We start from the raw sequence: 17819 nt of genomic DNA on the forward strand, positions 1-17819 counted from the left end.
CATGCAAAAATAAATGGTTCTCACAAAAAAAAAGAAAAAAGAAAGACCATAAAAATCTTGGTCCCTGCATTTAATTCAAAATAAAGCATTAGAGCTGTAAAGCCAGCCCTCACCTCACTCACCTGGCTGTGGGTCTGGCTCTGTTTGGCCAATCTGAGCTGGCGGACTGTCTCTGCCAAAACCTTAAACATCTCCTTACTCACAGGAATCTGCTCTTCTGCCCTCTGCTCAGGCTGTGCTGGTTCAGTGCTGGAAGTGGCAACGACAGCGTTTCCTTTGCTGACATTGACAGAGGGAGACTTCAAACCTATGGCTGACCCAGATGCAGGTGTTGAGTCTTTTGACCCCTCTTTGACCAATCGGAGGGTTGGATCAGGCTGAATTTGTTTCATGAAGGCTGAGGGCTGGGCAGTCATCTCAACCATTAAGGGGTGAGACTCCGGCAGGAATGGACCCTTACTTTTTAGTCGTTGCAAACGTCTCCTATAATTTCTTACACTGTAATAACAGGACATGCAAGAATTACGAATAGGCAGTCACGTGCTCAGAGGACATTATTGAGTAACTTAGGACAAATGTCAAATTTCTTAAATTCTTTCTCAAATGCAGTTGTGCAATTAAGAAAAAAAAGTCAACTGATACGTCAAGATACACAAAAGGAATGGGACTGCAAAATTATAATCCTTATAACGTTAATGACATTCTGTTACTCATTTATCGTAATTATTGGTGCAGATCATTGTAAAAAGTACAATGTGAGAGTACTGATATCATGCTATATATTATGGCTGTATAGTAAAAACTATGCAGGCATAATAGCCATGATTGTGTGTTAAACTCACGCTTCAAAATCTATGACCGCATCCATAAATCCAGGCCTGGTGGGAGAAGGAAAAAAAAAGTCTGCTGATATCCATTTTATGCTGTAAAAACTGCATGAGCAACCATTTAAGATATCTGTCCATCCATCCATAATATACTAAACCATACAAAAAATACATAGTCAAAGGTGCAACTTGTCATGTTCCTCTTTTACTGTAGAGAAAGTGCACAAAATGTGCCATGTTTTCAAAGACAAAAAAAAAAGGAGAAGACGAGAGTCGTGCATTGTTGGCTTACTTTGCTGTAAGTACCCTAGGTTAATGAGAAATCCCCTGCAGTAATCTAGTTTAGTAGATGGGCAAGGTTAAATGTGGGTGCATGTACTCCTCCAGTTTAGAGGATTTGGGGGAGTTCAGATTCGTTTTGTGTCTTGGGGTGTGATGACCTGCATATTGTATTATTCCATTTGAATTTCAATTTTGAGGGAAGGATTCCCTTTGATTTATGATTCTTTATGCTCCACGCCGAGTCTTGAATTAAACAGAAAATCAGCTGTTTGTTTTCTAAATTAATCAATTAATTTAACTGTAGAGACAACTGGAACTTAAACATAAAAAAACCCGGTAAGAGCACTGTTAAATCAGGCTGACTTCTCATTAATGTCTCTTTTTACAAGGAAAGCAAAATATTGCCACACTGCAGATTTAAAGGAGGAGGATTTTCAAGCTGTCTCTTCATCCACAGCAACTGCCATTTTGTTACTTAGTTAACCTATTTGTTTTAACTGCAGTCCAGCTACCTCCTGACCTCTGTATGTGTCACACTCACTCCTCCAACAACTTGGGCAGATGCACAGATGTGTTAATTTGTCCAATGGAAAAGCGACAATTGAGTGAAGGGTGTGTGTGTGCGTGGTTTTGTGTATTTGTCTGTGCATGAGTGAGAAGGAAAAGAAAATCATCAATAAAGCTTTCCATTTTAAAACGCTGAAATAGATGCTCTTTTTTCCTAATTTAAATTAAAATCATGTATTTAATGTAAAAGCCCCCGAAGAAGCACATAACAAAAGACACAGCTTAGAAAAAAAAAAGCTCATACACAAAACACACATTAAAAAAAAAAAACAAACAACCAACACACACACAAGTAAACTATAAAAATCCAGCAGGAAGCAAGAAAACCCACACCCATACCTTTGTTTCAGTTTGAAAAAGGTACACTGTTTTGTGGTGAGGCACTGGCCTCTGACATTTGGCTGGCATTGGTATGCCATCACTGTTTGCTGCACAGCATCACGACTGGGCAACTCAAAGCATACCTGGTGTACAGCGACAGACACAGAGAGTTATCGAAGACACAAAGAGACAACGAATAAAAAAGAAGGAAATGGAACAAAAAAGACAGAAAAGGAAGAGGGGGGAAAAAGGGGTAAAAAAGAGAAATCAGATTTACCAATGAATAAAATTGAGAAACAGACTAGAATGATTTGTGTATGAATGTAGAAGTGTGTAAAAGGGATTTTTGCATTATAAAACCTAGTTACCTGTCAAAGTAACTAGTTGTTAAGTAGACTAATTAACCAGCAGTTGCAACTGACTGAGAGTTACAAACTAAACTGCAGAGTGCATTTGTGTAGACAGACAGACAGACACACACACACACACACCTGTAATTTAATCTGGCCAGAGATGCCCACAGATGAGAGATGTCCACTTTAACAGATACATTTGAAAACCCAAATTTTTCTGTTTTGGCCTTCCATCCACACTAAGCCAGCATTTTCAACCAACAAAGACATGTCTTTTTGAAAGGGCTCTCCAAAGTGGATTAATTTGAAGACACTGGTCTTGTGTTGTAGTGAAGACAGCAAAAATTGAGCTTTTTGAAAACAATGACGTAAGATTCTCATGTGATCTCAGGTAAAGCTATTGTAGTAATTGGGTAATTTGTAGTAAATGTATTGCCATTTGTTGTAAATGGGTTATAACCTGAAAAAAATACCTGTATGGTATTTAAGCATTTATTTTTACTGTTTTGGCAATCCAATGTGGATGCTGAACTTTTCAAAAACGACCTGAAAACACCAACATGGGCAGAAATTTTCAACCAGTTTTCAACACGTAAACAGCAATTTCAAATTTCTCTAGATTATGGCAAAAACAGTCAGCCTTAACATGCAATAGTTTGAATTCTATGTTTGCGTACCCTGTTGGCCAATGGCAGGCAGTAGAAGAGGGGTGTGACATTAGATACAAACTCCATGAGCGTAGCAACAATGTCCACACTACTCCATTTCAGTGACACGATGAGCAACTTTTCTGAGAGTGTCCATGGCTTAATCACATCCTAAAAGAAGACAGAATGGGAAAAAAAAGGAGGACAACACACAGATTGTAAATTAGTTGCTAGCAAAGGCCAAGCTTCCAAATGCAACATTACTGTTGTGGTGTCTTGATGCATGCTCAATAATCCTGGTAAGAAAATCAAAGAAGGTTGAATCAGTTCATCTGGATAGAATGTTTAATGACAGATACATCTCATCACTCAACTAAGGGACCTCTTCAGTCTAAACTGACTGCAGGTATCCCCACCCCTTATAAACAATACAGTACAATACAGTTGCTGTTGGCTTACAGTTGCTGTTAGGGCCATAGGGTTAATACTCAATGATTAGATTTCAAAACTCAACATAAGTGACTTGCAGAGGAAGCCTAGGCAAACTCAGGCAGATCCTAGCAATGGACTAGGAAACATTAAGATTACTGTACAAAAAGGTTTAAGAAGTGGAGAAAATGGTTAACAGGAAGATAGGAGTTCACCAAAAGCCCCCTTTTGAGTGTGTTGTAAAAAATGTCTTTATTTCCCATGTTCAAAGCTGGTGTACATTAAAAAGTTTGGATGAATGAATAAGACATCAATGACTTGATGAATCACAGGAATGTAAAATGTCCTCATGGGGGGTTGTGACCCAGAGAATAAGCTCAAACATACCATTTTGTGCCATTTCAACATGTCACTGTACAAGTGTTCCTGCAAACAGATGGGTCAAATATTACTACAGATAGATTCAAGAATACATTTGAAATTGCATGCGTTTCTCAGCACTGAGCATACCTAGCTTACATTAAGAAATATGTTCTGCACAAAAAAATATATCACACACATTTAACCAAAATATAAATGCAGCACTCAAAAGACGTCAAAGATTTCACTGATTAGAATTTGATTGAAATTTAACAAATGAAAATCAGTCAACTTAAATAGATGCAACTCAAACAGATGCATTAGACACATCTATTAATTTCATTAGCTTTTGGGATACAGATTTGGCTCTGTGGACAACAAATTCCTTCAAAACAAGGTATGGTCGGGGCGCCCGGGTAGTGTAGCGGTCTATTCCGTTGCCTACCAACACGGGGATCGCTGGTTCGAATCCCCGTGTTACCTGCGGCTTGGTGGGGCATCCCTACAAACACAATTGTCTGTGTCTGCAGGTGGGAAGCTGGATGTGGGTATGTGTCCTGGTCGCTGCACTAGCGCCTCCTCTGGTCGGTTGGCGCCTGTTCGGGGGGTAATAGCGTGATCCTCCCACGCGCTACATCCCCCTGACGAAAGTCCTCACTGTAAAGTGAAAAGAAGCGGCTGGCATGCATCAGAGGAGGCATGTGGTAGTCTGCAGACCTCCCCGGCTCGGCAGAGGGGAGGGAGCAGTGACCGGGACGGCTCGGAAGGATGGGGTAATTGGACGGGTACAATTGGCAATTGGGGATAAGAAAATGGGGGGGGGGAGATGAATAAAAACAAAACAAACAAAAAACAAAGTACTGTCATGGAACAGAATTCACACATTAGTATCTGGTGTGCCTGGCACAGCGCAGCACACCTCCTTCTCATATACTATAGAGTTGATCAAAATGTCAATTTGGACCTGCGGAGTGGTGTTCCACTCCTTTACAACAGCTCTGCCAAGTTCTTGGATCATGGTAAGAACCGGAGTACACTCATGTATGTGCCATTCCAGAGCATCCCAAAGATGCTCAATGGGTGACATGTCTAGTGAGTATGCAGGCCATGGAAGAACTGGGGCATTTTAAGCTGCCAAAAATTGTGTAGCGAGCCAGGAAACATGGGGCCATACGCTGTCTTGCTGAAACACGATGTTATGCAGGTGGATAAATAGCATGACAACGGGCCTCAGGATCTCATCACAGTATCTCTGTGCATTCAAATTGCCAATGATAATATGCACTTATGTTTGTTGTCCATAAGCTATACCAAACCATACCATAAGACCACCACCACCATGGGCCACTTTGTTTACAACGCTGACATTAGCAAATCACTCACCCACACGATGCCATAAATGCTGCCTGCCATCTCCCCGGTACAGCTGAAACCGGGATTCACCTGTGAAGAGCACTTGTCTCCAATGTGCCAGTGTCCAACTCTTGCCCAGGCATGTCAGATACGATGCTAAACTGCACTCAGATCAATGCCGCGGTAAGGACACCAAATATGCAGATGAGCTTACCTGAGGCAATTTCTGAGGGTTTGCAAATTCAATTCTTTGGCTGTGCAACCAACTGTTTCATGTGTGGTTAGTGTTACCGGTCTTTTTGCAATTATGCAGGTGTATTAGCCAGATGTAGCGGTCCTGGGCTGGGGTGGTCACACGTGGTTGGCAGTTGGACAAACTGCCAAAAGCTCTGAAGTGACATTAGAGGCGGCTTATGGTGGAGCAATGAACATTCATCATTCTGGCAACAGCTCTAAGCCACTTTTCCATACACATGTGCTGGCTTGGCTTGGCTTGACTCTGTTTTGGGGGTGGCACGGTGGCCCAGTGGTTAGCACTGTTGCCTCACAGCAACAAGGCCCTGGGTTCGAACTCCAGGCCATCCCAGGTCCCTTCTATGTGGAGTTTGCATTTTCTCCCCCTATCTGTGTGGGTTTCCTCCCACCATCGAAAAGACATGTATGTTAAGGTTCATACTCCTGTCTGTGCCCCTGACCAAGGCAATGGAAAGAAGAACTGGATTTGGTCCCCGGGTGCTGCAGCTGCTCACTGCTCCTATATAATATGATGAGTTAAATGCAGAGAACAAATTTCATTGTAACTGTACAATGACAAAATAAAGTGGCTTTTTTTTTTTGACTCGGCGCATCATCTCAGCAAGGCTGGAATTTGCATTTCCATTACAACAGGGCTATCAGCTTGAAGATGCCCATCTGATGTCATTGCAGCCCGCTTGGAGGTGGATCTGCAACCTTTTGGCCCAACTCCGGAGATGGTCCATCTCGGGCGCAGCTCGGCACAACTCGGCATGTTTAAACTGGTAATGGAAATGCAAATCAACACGGCATGGTTTGACTTGGTGTGATGCAAAGTACCAACAGAAAAACCCCACTAGTGGTCATTCCTGCAGCGAACATGGCAAGGGCACATTGTATAACTTATGGTATCTCTGGCAAAAAGCTGCACAACACAAACTACCCATCTTATCTTTGTACAGTATCTTTGTACTTTCCTTATCCTAACGAAACACCTGTTAAGTGTTAATGCAGTTTAATCAGCACCTTCATATTCAGTTTTCAATAGAATTTTTATGGCAACCTATGAAAAATGGGGGAAATAACAAAGTGCTGCATTTATATTTTTGTTGAGTGTATATACAGATGCTTAACCATACAGATATTTGTGTGTGTGTGTGTGTGTGTGTTTACATACCTCATCAGTATTAACCCACATACCAGCCTCAACAACAATGTGTAAGGTGAGCTCACAGCCCTTGACGGAAAATGGCTTCTTAACGTGGGCTGTGACAAATTCTTCACATTTCAACCAACTGGGGAAATACACAAAGGCCTTTAGGAAGAAAGGGGAGGGAAAGAGAGGAGAGGAAATGAAGAGGAGTATATGAAGCAGAGGAAAACACAAACAGGAGTTGAGAAAGAGAATGAAAAGAGAAAGGGAGGAGAAAAAAAGAGTTGAAAAGTAATGGATTAAAAGTGATTGAAACATTATTTCTTGCCCCCTATACCAATGCAATGAATCTACTACTACTACTTTTGGCTGCTCCCGTTAGGGGTCGCCACAGCGGATCATCCATTTCCATTTCTTTCTGTCCTCTGCATCTTCCTCTGTCACACCAGCCACCTGTATGTCCTTCCTCACATCCATAAACCTCCTCTTTGACCTTCCTCTTTTCCTCTTCCCTGGCAGATCCATATTCAGCATCCTTCTCCCAATATACCCAGCATCTCTCCTCCACACATGTCCAAACCATCTCAATCTTGCCTCTCTCGCTTTATCTCCAAACCGTCCAAACTGAGCGGTCCCTCTAATATAATCATTCCTAATCCTGTCCGTCTTCATCACTCCCAGTGAAAACCTTAGCATCTTCAACTCTGCCACCTCCAGCTCCACCTCCTGTCTTTTCATCATTGCCACTGTCTCCAAACCATATAACGTAGCTGGTCTCACAACCATCTTGTAAACCTTGATTGATAAAGTTGATTAATAAAGTTGTTTGTGTTGTATTCTCTCGTTCTTAAATAGATTCTCTAATCTCATATTCCAAATAATTTCTCATTTAATTAGGGAATAGCATATAACCCTTTTAAGGATCCCAAATTTGAATTTTAATGATCCCAAATTTGGACACAACTGTTTTCAGAGGAAAATCAAACTATCAAGACTAAGTGCCTAACAGCTCTGCTAGCATCCTACATCTAGGGTTGCCAACTTCCACAAATAGAAATATTGGTCGTTTTTCTTAAGGCAGATTCAGACTGGGTAACTATTGCAGTCGCCGCCTTATTGCCGACCAAATTGCTTTCAGCTGCTTTTGAAACGTAGTGAGTGAGTGACGCGAGATGGATCCAGGCAGCTACTCAGATGCTTGGAGTTGATGTGTGAATACAAACAAGCTTTGTTGTTTTCCAACAAATGTTGTTTGACTAATCACTGGACCCAAGATTTGATCGCAAGGCTCATGGATTTGTGGAGGGAGAAAAATGTCGTTCGACATTTCTAGCACAGACTACCACATTACTGAAGAAAACTGCTGTTTCTACGCGGCGACTGTAAGACCCGTTACTACCAAGGAAAATTAGATATCAGAAGAGTTCGAAACCCAGACTAATACAAACCTTGGTATGTAAAAATAAAAGTTTAAAAATGTAATCTCGTCTTTCTTACCCTTCTCTGGAAAGTCAAGGGCACCACACAGTAGAAATAGGTGTAAACAGTCTTATTAAGATAGGGCCAGGCCAACACAGTTATGTCTTCATGCGTATATCCATCCACTGGTAAACCAGTTATCATGACAATTTTGGGGGGTGGATTGCAATTGGTTACTGCCTACAGAAAAAAAGAATAAACAAGATGGTGGTTAGGGGGGGAAAAGTTCAGCACTTCACACTACTGCAGCCAATATCTTTCATAATTATGGCAAATAAAAGACATGGAAACATGGGTGGACTACAAAAAGAAATAAGGGTGGGGTTTGGAATGTAGATCTGGGGCCTGTATCATAAAGGGAAAAACAACATTGTCAGGTTACATTTGCTTTAGCTCCTAAAAACCCCAGCATTGGCAGCCGTGGATAATTATCAGTCTCAAGAATGAAATGCAAATTTGCAAGTTAAAGGAAATTTGATTCAGTGGGTTGCTCATATTGGGCACATAACATGAGAATGTTAAGTTGAACATCTGAAAGTGATAGTCAATAATGAAATTAAGAGTGAGAAAAGCAAAAACAAAATTTCATAGTAACAACAAAACTGCAGCTTGTGCGACACATTGTTTAGAATATTGCGCTGATGGGTAAAATGAACAGGAATGCCGAACTGTAAGCCTAGTGTATCTGTTTACGTACAACAGTCAGCAAGAACATTGAAATTGTCAACTGCAAAAGTGATGTTGACATCAATCTATATTCACATTCGCACCCAAACTACAGAATCCTTTAAGATCTAGGTAGTGTCACAGAGATGATCGAAGATGAGGTGTGAATCTGATAGTACTAATGTAGCCTGCTCCAACGCAAGCTAGCCATGCAGCATCAGTTACTATAGCAACAATTTTTCAACCACCGTCACATCGCTGACACCATCAAGTATTTTTGGGCAGTTGGACTAAATGGCTGCTTCAAAAGGCCAAAATGGATGTCACATTGCATAAGATCCTCTCACCATGGAGACCACAACTACCATCACCAAATGCTAGAAGAGGCACGGCAGTTTAATTTCTATCCACCAATACTTGTTGAAAATGTTCAGAGACCAAACACAAATTACTGTTTATTTAGCATATGGGTAGACTTGATCCTCTCTCTACCCCCCCCCTTTTCTCCTAATTGTATCTGGCTAATTACCCCACTCTTCCGAGCCATTCCGGTCGCTGCTCCACCCCCTCTGCCGATCCAGGGAGGGCTGCAGACTACCACATGCCTCCTCCGATACACGTGGAGTCGCCAGCCGCTTCTTTTCACCTGATGGTGAGGAGTTTCGCCAGGGGGACATAATGTGTGGGAGGATCACGCTATTCCCCCTGCCCCCTGAACAGGCGCCCCAACCAACCAGAGGAGGTGCTAGTGCAGCAACCAGGACACATACCCACATCCGGCTTCTCACCCGCAGACATGGCCAATTGTGTCTTTATGGATGTCCAACCAAGCTGGAGGCAACACGGGGATTTGAATTAGCGATCCCTGTGTTGGTAGGTAACAGACAAGACTGCTACGCTACCCAGACACCCCATCCTCTCTATTTAACAAATATTTAATGTGGAATTCCAGGGCAGGAAGGAAGAAGTGCAAACAGATAAGCTTACCCTAATATCATCCAAACTTCTGATTGTCTTGTGTGCTAAAAAAGAAATACATGAATATTAGCAAATTCAGCCCAAAACGGAACACACAAATAATTAGATATCTTACAAGGGCTACACACACAGTATACTGTTGTACATCACAACCTCAGTACATTATACAATTCAGCAGCATTGAAATGATTCATATCAATTCTGCCTTCTGTTGTCACTAGTCCAGCTGTTAATGCAAGACGGTAAAAAAACAGGGGATATAACTTAGTCCCTCAAATTATTCACATTAGTAAGTGATACTTGTGGCCTAAGTACCATCAAAATTTGTCAAGATTAACAAAAACGTATGAGGATTATCATGTTCACCAAAACTGTGAAGTAATGGCGAAAGGGCAAAACGGCATTGGCTTGGCACCTAAAACAGAAATGTAAGAGTAAAACATAAAGAGGATTCTTAACACTAGAACGACCGGGATTTCACTCCGACCTAAAATGACAATCAATCAATCAATCAAGTTGCATTTTATATAGTGCTTTTCTAGCTGCAACAGCCATGGCATGACCATGACCAAAAACCGGTGGTCAAAATGATGGTGGGTTTTTAATCTCTACATTCTGCCAAGATAAATACCCAATTGAGATATTAATGCATTTTAACAACTATAATACTATTTTTATACAATTTAAACTTCAGAGAGACATGGTCGAACTTGAATAGCAAAATTGAAAAGGGGAAAATATTACCTGAAAAACAAAACGGAAAAACACATATTGCTAATCTAACAAACGTACCAAGGCCCATAAAACGTGAAATGTAAAAAAAGAACAGAAAATAAATATTGAAACAGTCCCACACAATAACTGGAACTTAAAAACTACTAGAACGACCATGGGAGGTCAAAAATGACCGCCGACAGTTTTTAAACTCTATATTCTGTCAAGATAAATACCCAACTGAGATATTAATGCATTACGTATGTTAGTATGTCTGTTAAGAAATGACTGAGACCAAAATTAATATTTTTAAACTTTTAATACTATTTTTCAAACAATTTAAAATCGCCGCTGTCCAACACCTGTAAATACTGCAACGCGTCGGTGGTACTCATGGTGCGTCTGAAACGGCGTCTGTACCCAGACATGATGGCAATAATCAAAAATCAAGTTTAGACTATTACACTGCACTGGAGAGCGCTAGTGTGTTTCTAGGACAGAGCAATGAACTTCACAAAGGTAATGAAACGACCAAAACACGTCATCAATAGTGACATGACGCGCATGATCATGCGCCAATTATGTGCGGTCATTTTGACCGGTCATGGTCATTTTAGGTAGATCTTATAATTCTTTTTTTGTGCAGTTGACCTAAAACTCATTTTAATGTTACGCATTAAATCTACATTTGTCCATATGTTTAGCATTTTAATCGTAAAAATGGCACTAGACAATCAGTTCACAACAGACTCATTCAGCAGCTCGCTCACTCACTAGCTCCCTCTCTCCCCACCCCTCACCTGGGATGCTGAACTGAGGAGTGGCGGTGGGGAAGCAGAATGGGGAATTTTTCATTGGCATCCAGAATGGTGGGATGGCCCCTTGCAGAACTGGCTCGATCACATTTGTATTTGTGACAGCATCCTCGTTACCAGGTGCACCCTGGGAGCCTTTTGGGGATGCAGAGATTGTAATAGGTCTACATCACATAGTGATAACAGAATGGCTGAAACTGTACGTTCTAACTAAGATATCCCAAGCAGTGAATTTGTGGCTATGGCATTAGATCATCTCTAAAAAGTACCAGAAGGGTGGGATTTTTCCAGCAGGGAAAACTAAAATGAGAAAAACATCCCAACATTTTTTTTTATAATGTATGGCATTCAAGCAAGCTTACCAGATGCTGAAGGGCTGCTGTATGGTATTGTTAGTCTTTTGAAGTGGCAGCGGGAAAAGTAGCTAGAGCAGCATACCAAATAACCAAGTTGATCGACATCCTCCACAGTCTTAAACTTGATAAAGACCTGAAAAAAACACATACACATGGCATGCCCATAATCAGAATTTGAAACCATTTCATATGCCATGTAGGTTGTCACATACCAGACAGGGCTTAAGATTTTTTTTTATGAATTTATTTCTGATTTTTCCCTTTTTTCTCTCAGTTTAGTGGCCAATCGATCCCTATTTTAGTTCAAACACTCACCCTCGTACTGCATACGTTCGCCAACTGCATCTCTCCGGCCGGCAGTCTCAAAGGAGGCGCCTCGCCACTTTCGTGACAAGGCGAATCCAGGCCGAACAACTGCTTTTTCCGACACACACAGAGACGCATTCATGTGACGAACACAAGCCGACTCCGCCCCCCTCCCAAAGACAGCGTTGCCAATTATTGCTGCTTTGTCGAGTCCGGCCACTGTCGGATCTGACGAGACCAGGACGCGAACCCCGGTCCCCAGTGGGCAACTGCATTGACACAAAGCCGATGCTTAGACTGCTACACCACCGCAGACCCCAGGGCTCAAGATTAACGCTGATCCGCTTATCTGGGACACGCCAAATTTATCAGTGGACAAGTAGAAAACTTCTGGTAGTTGTCCAATTGAACAAACAAAATTAAAACTGCAAAGTATCAGCAAATCAACGAAAGTTATCTCTATTCTTTGAGACATATTGTTTTACCAGCTGCTACTAAGATACAGAACTATTTGTGTGCACACTTGTCATCAGCGAGCGAGCCTCCTCTTTCAACAACTGTAGTGCGTGCCTGATGCACGTCAATCATTTCAGTAAGTCAATCAAGCCGGTGTTACCTGCTGTGTTTACAATCAGTTTCACTGTAGTAATTATCAAAAATACTGGGCAAAAACCATGTATCTGCAAAGGAGTTAAATGTGCAGGAAGGGAAAAAGGCTCATTATTTCACCACTGTAAAACAACACATTACATTTTCACAGGCATTTGTAAAATGCTTTTCAAGCCCAGAAACATTGAAAGAAACAAGGAACACCAAATTCTGGGGAAATATACACCAGCTATAACTACAAAATGATTTTTTTTTTTTTTAGCAAGCTGAAAGTGTTTCACATGGCTAAATAAGGGACTGCATATTACAGCACAACACCTGCCTTGGCTTGGCACTAACGGTGCTTTTCCATTGCATGGTACTGGCTCAATTCAACAAATTGGGGCAAAGCCTATTATATGTTAATCATGTTGTCATATTGCTTATTACTAATGCAATACAAATTGTATTTCGTGCCATGACGTCGTCGGCACAGCTTGCTGATGTAGGCTACTTTTTATTTGTCAAAACGTCTCATTATAACGAATGCCGGTTCAGTCGGCTGGCATGAAATCAAACCAGTTTAAGTTCGTACACTGAGCTGGCAAAATGGAAACTGACCCAACTCTACAATAAAATCTATTAAAAAAAGCAAGATAAAGTCACAGGTTCAACAAACTCATAAAAAATACTTTACCAGGGATACAGACACATAAGACACATACACAACAGATAAACATGTATAGGACACAGAGACAGTCACATGCTTAAAAGACACAAATTGACTGATGCACAAATTGTGAATGTCAGCCTTGTAACAGGCTCATCATCGGTTAACTGTGTTTGTGAGAGGGAGCGAGAGAGAGAGAAAACATGGCAGAAGGAGCGAGAGAGAGAGCGAAGAGAGAGCAAGACAGAGGGAGCAAGAGAACCAAAGAGTGTGTGTGTGTGTGTGTGAGAGAATATGGTCAGCATGTGCAGGTGTACCTTATTCATTAGAGGCAGGTAGCTGCTGATGCCTACAAACTCAGCCATTTGTGTCACAAGGTCCTCAGCATTGTCCACATTGTCCACAAGAACCATCCGCTCCTTCAGTTGTGCTTCAACCAAAGGCTTAACAAACAGAAAGGATGCAAATGCTTAAGTCACAAAGGTCAAGACAATTTCATAACATTGCCATAAATTGCTTTTTATAATGTACTTCTACAGCCACCCTTTTTTCATTAATGTTCAGCCTCACTTAAGGGCTGCTTGGGACCTTTGTTCCATGTCACCTTCTCTCTGGACCCTGTCATTCTTAGCCATTACAACTAATAAATGAAAAAACTAAAACATATTTGTTTTAACTTGATTATATATATTAAAGAACCAACACTTCAGTGTGTGTGTTACTTACAGTCTTAGACAGACTCATCAGGGACTCATATAAACAATCCTGAAGGAGGACACGTCAGAAAAGATTCCTTTAATGAAAATGTCTACAAAAACGCTAGGTAAAGATGTTATGAATTTGAATAAATACTTGTCCAGATGTGTGTGCATGCCTACCTGCGCCATGTGAACCTCCTCCGGCAGTATGTGGAATTTGAGTTTACAGTTTCTTAAGTGCCAAGGATTTTGACAGTGGTCCATTATCATGTTCAACAACTTCTTGGGTGAATTTATTCCAACGAAGGCCTGGAATAAAAAAATAATGTCAAAACTCCTGCCTGTCCTTCCTGAATTGTGCTCCCTTTTCTGTCGCCCTGTGTGTGTTTTGTCCAGCATCTCCTGAACTCAGCCTGCTGCTCCATCTCCTGTTTTCTCCGCCATTGCTCATTGATACGTTGTCATCTTCTTACCTATTAGCCCTCACCTGCACACCTGTCTCCCATCATCCTTACCTGTCTATTTAACCCCAGCTCTTGCAGTGTGTGTATATGAGATCGTCTCTGTGTCCTAGCCAGTGTCGTTTCTAGTCTGTTAATTTGTACGATAATGTTCTCGGCCTATTTTTGATTTCACTTTTGCCACCGGATTTGTACTTGTCTCTGACTGACCCCTGACCCTGCCTGTAATCTGGACCATGTTTCTTTGGATGTTTGCATGTCATTAAACATGAACATTTTGAAACATCACCTGACTCCAGTCTGCAATTGAGTCCCCCACCAGTAAGCTTGACAAATAAGCCATTCAAACCATCAATACTAAGGAACTTTTTATGCCTAAGGCTGGATAGATTTGTGAACTGACTGACAGAGAATATATATGAACAGATATGAACAGATGGACAAGATGAGATGAACATTTATCGAAGGATGGACAGACAGACTGATAGACAGGTAGAGATGGATGACAGGTGGATGAGGCAAAAATTACAGAAAAATTATTTTTCTTTTTTATATATATATACTCTTTTGATCCCCATAGGGAAATTACGCTCTGCATTTAACCCATCCTAGCTGTGTAGCTGCGGGCAGTAGGCAGCCACCGTGCAGCACCAGGGGATCAACTCCAGTTTGTCTTGCCATGCCTTGGTCAAGGGCACAGACAGGAGTATTAACCCTAACGGGCACGTCTTTTTTGATGGTGGGGGAAACCAGAGCACCCGGAGAAAACCCACCGCAGACACGGGGAGAACATGCAAACTCCACGCAGAGGACAACCTGAAGACCTGGGATGACCCCCAAGGTTGGACAACCCTGGGGTTCGAACCCAGGACCTTCTTGTTGTGAGGCGACAGTGCTAACCACTGCGCCACCATGCCGCCCAATATGCGAGTGGATTTATTACAAATTCTGTACAGATTGATGAATCGATAGATAAATGGATGAAGGATTGACAGATGCATGTACTGTATATTTTATGTGCTGTAAGCATTCATGGATAGTAGATGTGTAGCTGTTACACCATCAATCCTTGAGTGCAAACATCTCAACTCTTTTTCAAAGTAGACATGCAGAAAGGATATGGCAGGCACCAATCAGAAACAGACAGAAAGATGAAACGTACAGGAGATACACAAGGCAAGCAGGCAGACAGACAAACACAAACTGAACGGGCGATATAGCCAGGATTGTTTACGGGCCAATAATACACTGAAACACATATCTTCCAACTTGTATACACACACAAAAACAGCCACAGCAAACATTAAAGTCTGTTGTAACTGGACAGAGATCATTTAGGGGAGATGGACGCATTAAACACAGTCAAAGATAAAGAAGGGAAGTTCCAGTAGACACAACCAAATGGGCAGGCAGTGCACAGATGAACAGAACTGACAGATGAATAAACAAATAAATGAACTGACATCAGCAGTAGTGTCCACAGGGTACATAGGTGAATTTGCGACCACCAGAAGCCTCCACCCTGGTCCCCACTTACAATTCGCTTTTGTGGCAAGATGTAGAGGTAGTCCTTGTGTGTGTAACCATGCTTGTTGAGCAGATTGATAAGGTCCTCCTCTGTGTAGGTCTGTTTGGGCCACTTGGGCAGCTGTGTAATCATCAGCAACTTTGTACCCTTTTTGCTAAAGTAACGTTTGAACTAGAAAAAAGGGCGAGAGAGGGAGCTAGAATGAGTGAGAGTGTGCGCGTATTGGGCACAAAAATTGTCATTACCAGCACGAAACTTTATTTGGAAGGGTGTCTATCAGAGTAACACCTGTGATATAAATTGAGGTCCCAATCCAAACCATGTTACTGCGAAAAACACAACATTGGTATTGATTTACATTCTATTTACCAGACTTATCAAGACACATTTATTGTGAATACAATGGAATAAGCTTAGTAAATTATTTGATTAGCAAAACTTCAATAAAATTCAGTGCTAAAAGAGATATTATCAGCATGAATTATTGATTTACAAGTGTGATTTAATGACACTTACCCGAAACTTGCTCCATCCTGTTGTTTTCAAGCATTCTGTGCAAGCAAAAGGGAAGGGGGTTGTTCAGAGAGAGAGAGAGAGAGAGAGAGAGAGAGAGAACTATTGTAGCTTGTTTCATGAATACATATGTGAAATAAATCTATTGTCATGCTCTCCAGTGTATATATTTCATACGTGCACACACACGCACACACACAAATTTCTCACTTAGTCTTCGTAAGTGTAGTTTTTGGGCTTCAGGTTTTGATGCTGTATCAACTGTGTGAGAAGCTGCTGTGGTGGTGTCTGGTTGCTGGGTGGTTCCAGGTTGTACTGCAGTTTGTTTGGTTTCAGCAGATGCAGACTTGGCAAACTCTGTCAAGTCTTGGCACACCTTTTTGGAGGCCTTCTTGTTTGTGACAACTGAAAAGCGACATTTATTGAATTAAGGGCAAAAAATTCAACAAGTGTAAAAACAGTCATATAGTTATTTAGCTTATTTCAAAGTTATAACTAAGTTACATCACCATTCAATAAATTGCCTGAAACGTACCTTCTGACGACACGGTTGTTTCTGACCCTGCTACAGTGGATACCTCTTGTGAGGTGCTTAGCAAACTTTTGGCGGACGTCTGACTGCTCTGGTGACTAATGTCCAAACCTGTGGGTGTAGATTCTACAGCCTTGGGGGGAGGTATGGGACACTCCGGTGCAGTGGATTTGGACTCATCTATGCTTGTTAGAAGTGGATTGTCACTGGACTTCATGGCAAGAGTCGCAGGTGTAATTTCCATACTTTCTGAATTTGACTCCTCACCCTTGAGAGCGCTTTCAATGTTCTTTGTCTCGTCAATTTCCAATTCCTTAACATCTGGGGCCCTAACTTCAATCTTGTCAAGATCCATCCTTCTAAGTTCAGCTTTCTTGTGGTCCATTTCTTTAAGTAGCATTTGCTTTTCAGCACTGTCCAATACTGCAAATGCTTCGCTGAGAATTGTGTCCATGTTGACATTGTTATCATGTTTGACTTGAGGTTCCTGTGTGGTAGGTGTGTCAGCAATTGTCTCGTACACGGCCTCCCCTCCTGATTGACTACCAGTCATCACTGGCACCAGGGAATCCTGAACCTGGGTTTCTGATTCATCTGGTATGGGATTCTTTGATTTTTTGGCAATAGGAGCAGAATAGTCTAGTTGAATTTGTGGGACCCTGACTAAGAACTTCATCTTGGTAGTCCCTCCTTTAGCCTTGGTCTTCTTCAGAGTCCCTTTTATCGAGGTCTTTGTAGGTGATTTAGCAGGCATCTTTACAGGCATCTTGACAAGATTCTTTGCCTGTGTTTTATTTTTATTCTTGTTGGCAAAAGTCTTTGCTTTTGAAAGCAAAACTTTCGCCTTGGCGATGGTAGATCCAGATCCACCCTTGATCCTGGGCAAGGTCACATTTTTATTGCCAATGGGTACAGGTAAAAGGTTCCTTTGAAGAAATAGAAGATAGAGGTGTTGGTTTTTGTGGTAATGTTGGGAATTGGGAGCAATG

At 41.6% G+C, this 17819-nt stretch overlaps 1 protein-coding gene across 1 annotated transcript in view; it reads right to left on the reverse strand.

Moving 5' to 3' along the window:
• LOC130130447 (uncharacterized) overlaps positions 1-17819 on the reverse strand; it is a 41481-nt gene that overhangs the window by 11927 nt on the left and 11735 nt on the right. Inside the window, exons 9-21 of the mRNA XM_056300156.1 lie at positions 16834-17756; positions 16561-16703; positions 15795-15956; positions 13416-13541; positions 11541-11667; positions 11164-11313; positions 10016-10064; positions 6551-6668; positions 3814-3852; positions 3028-3168; positions 2016-2140; positions 843-878; positions 123-498 (exon numbers count right to left, since the gene is read on the reverse strand). Of these exons, the coding sequence (XP_056156131.1) occupies positions 123-498; positions 843-878; positions 2016-2140; positions 3028-3168; positions 3814-3852; positions 6551-6668; positions 10016-10064; positions 11164-11313; positions 11541-11667; positions 13416-13541; positions 15795-15956; positions 16561-16703; positions 16834-17756 (2515 nt within the window). The remainder of the gene's footprint in view (positions 1-122; positions 499-842; positions 879-2015; positions 2141-3027; positions 3169-3813; positions 3853-6550; positions 6669-10015; positions 10065-11163; positions 11314-11540; positions 11668-13415; positions 13542-15794; positions 15957-16560; positions 16704-16833; positions 17757-17819) is intronic.

Source organism: Lampris incognitus, chromosome 20 (genome assembly GCF_029633865.1).
Source record: "Lampris incognitus isolate fLamInc1 chromosome 20, fLamInc1.hap2, whole genome shotgun sequence".
Lineage (NCBI taxonomy): Eukaryota > Metazoa > Chordata > Actinopteri > Lampriformes > Lampridae > Lampris > Lampris incognitus.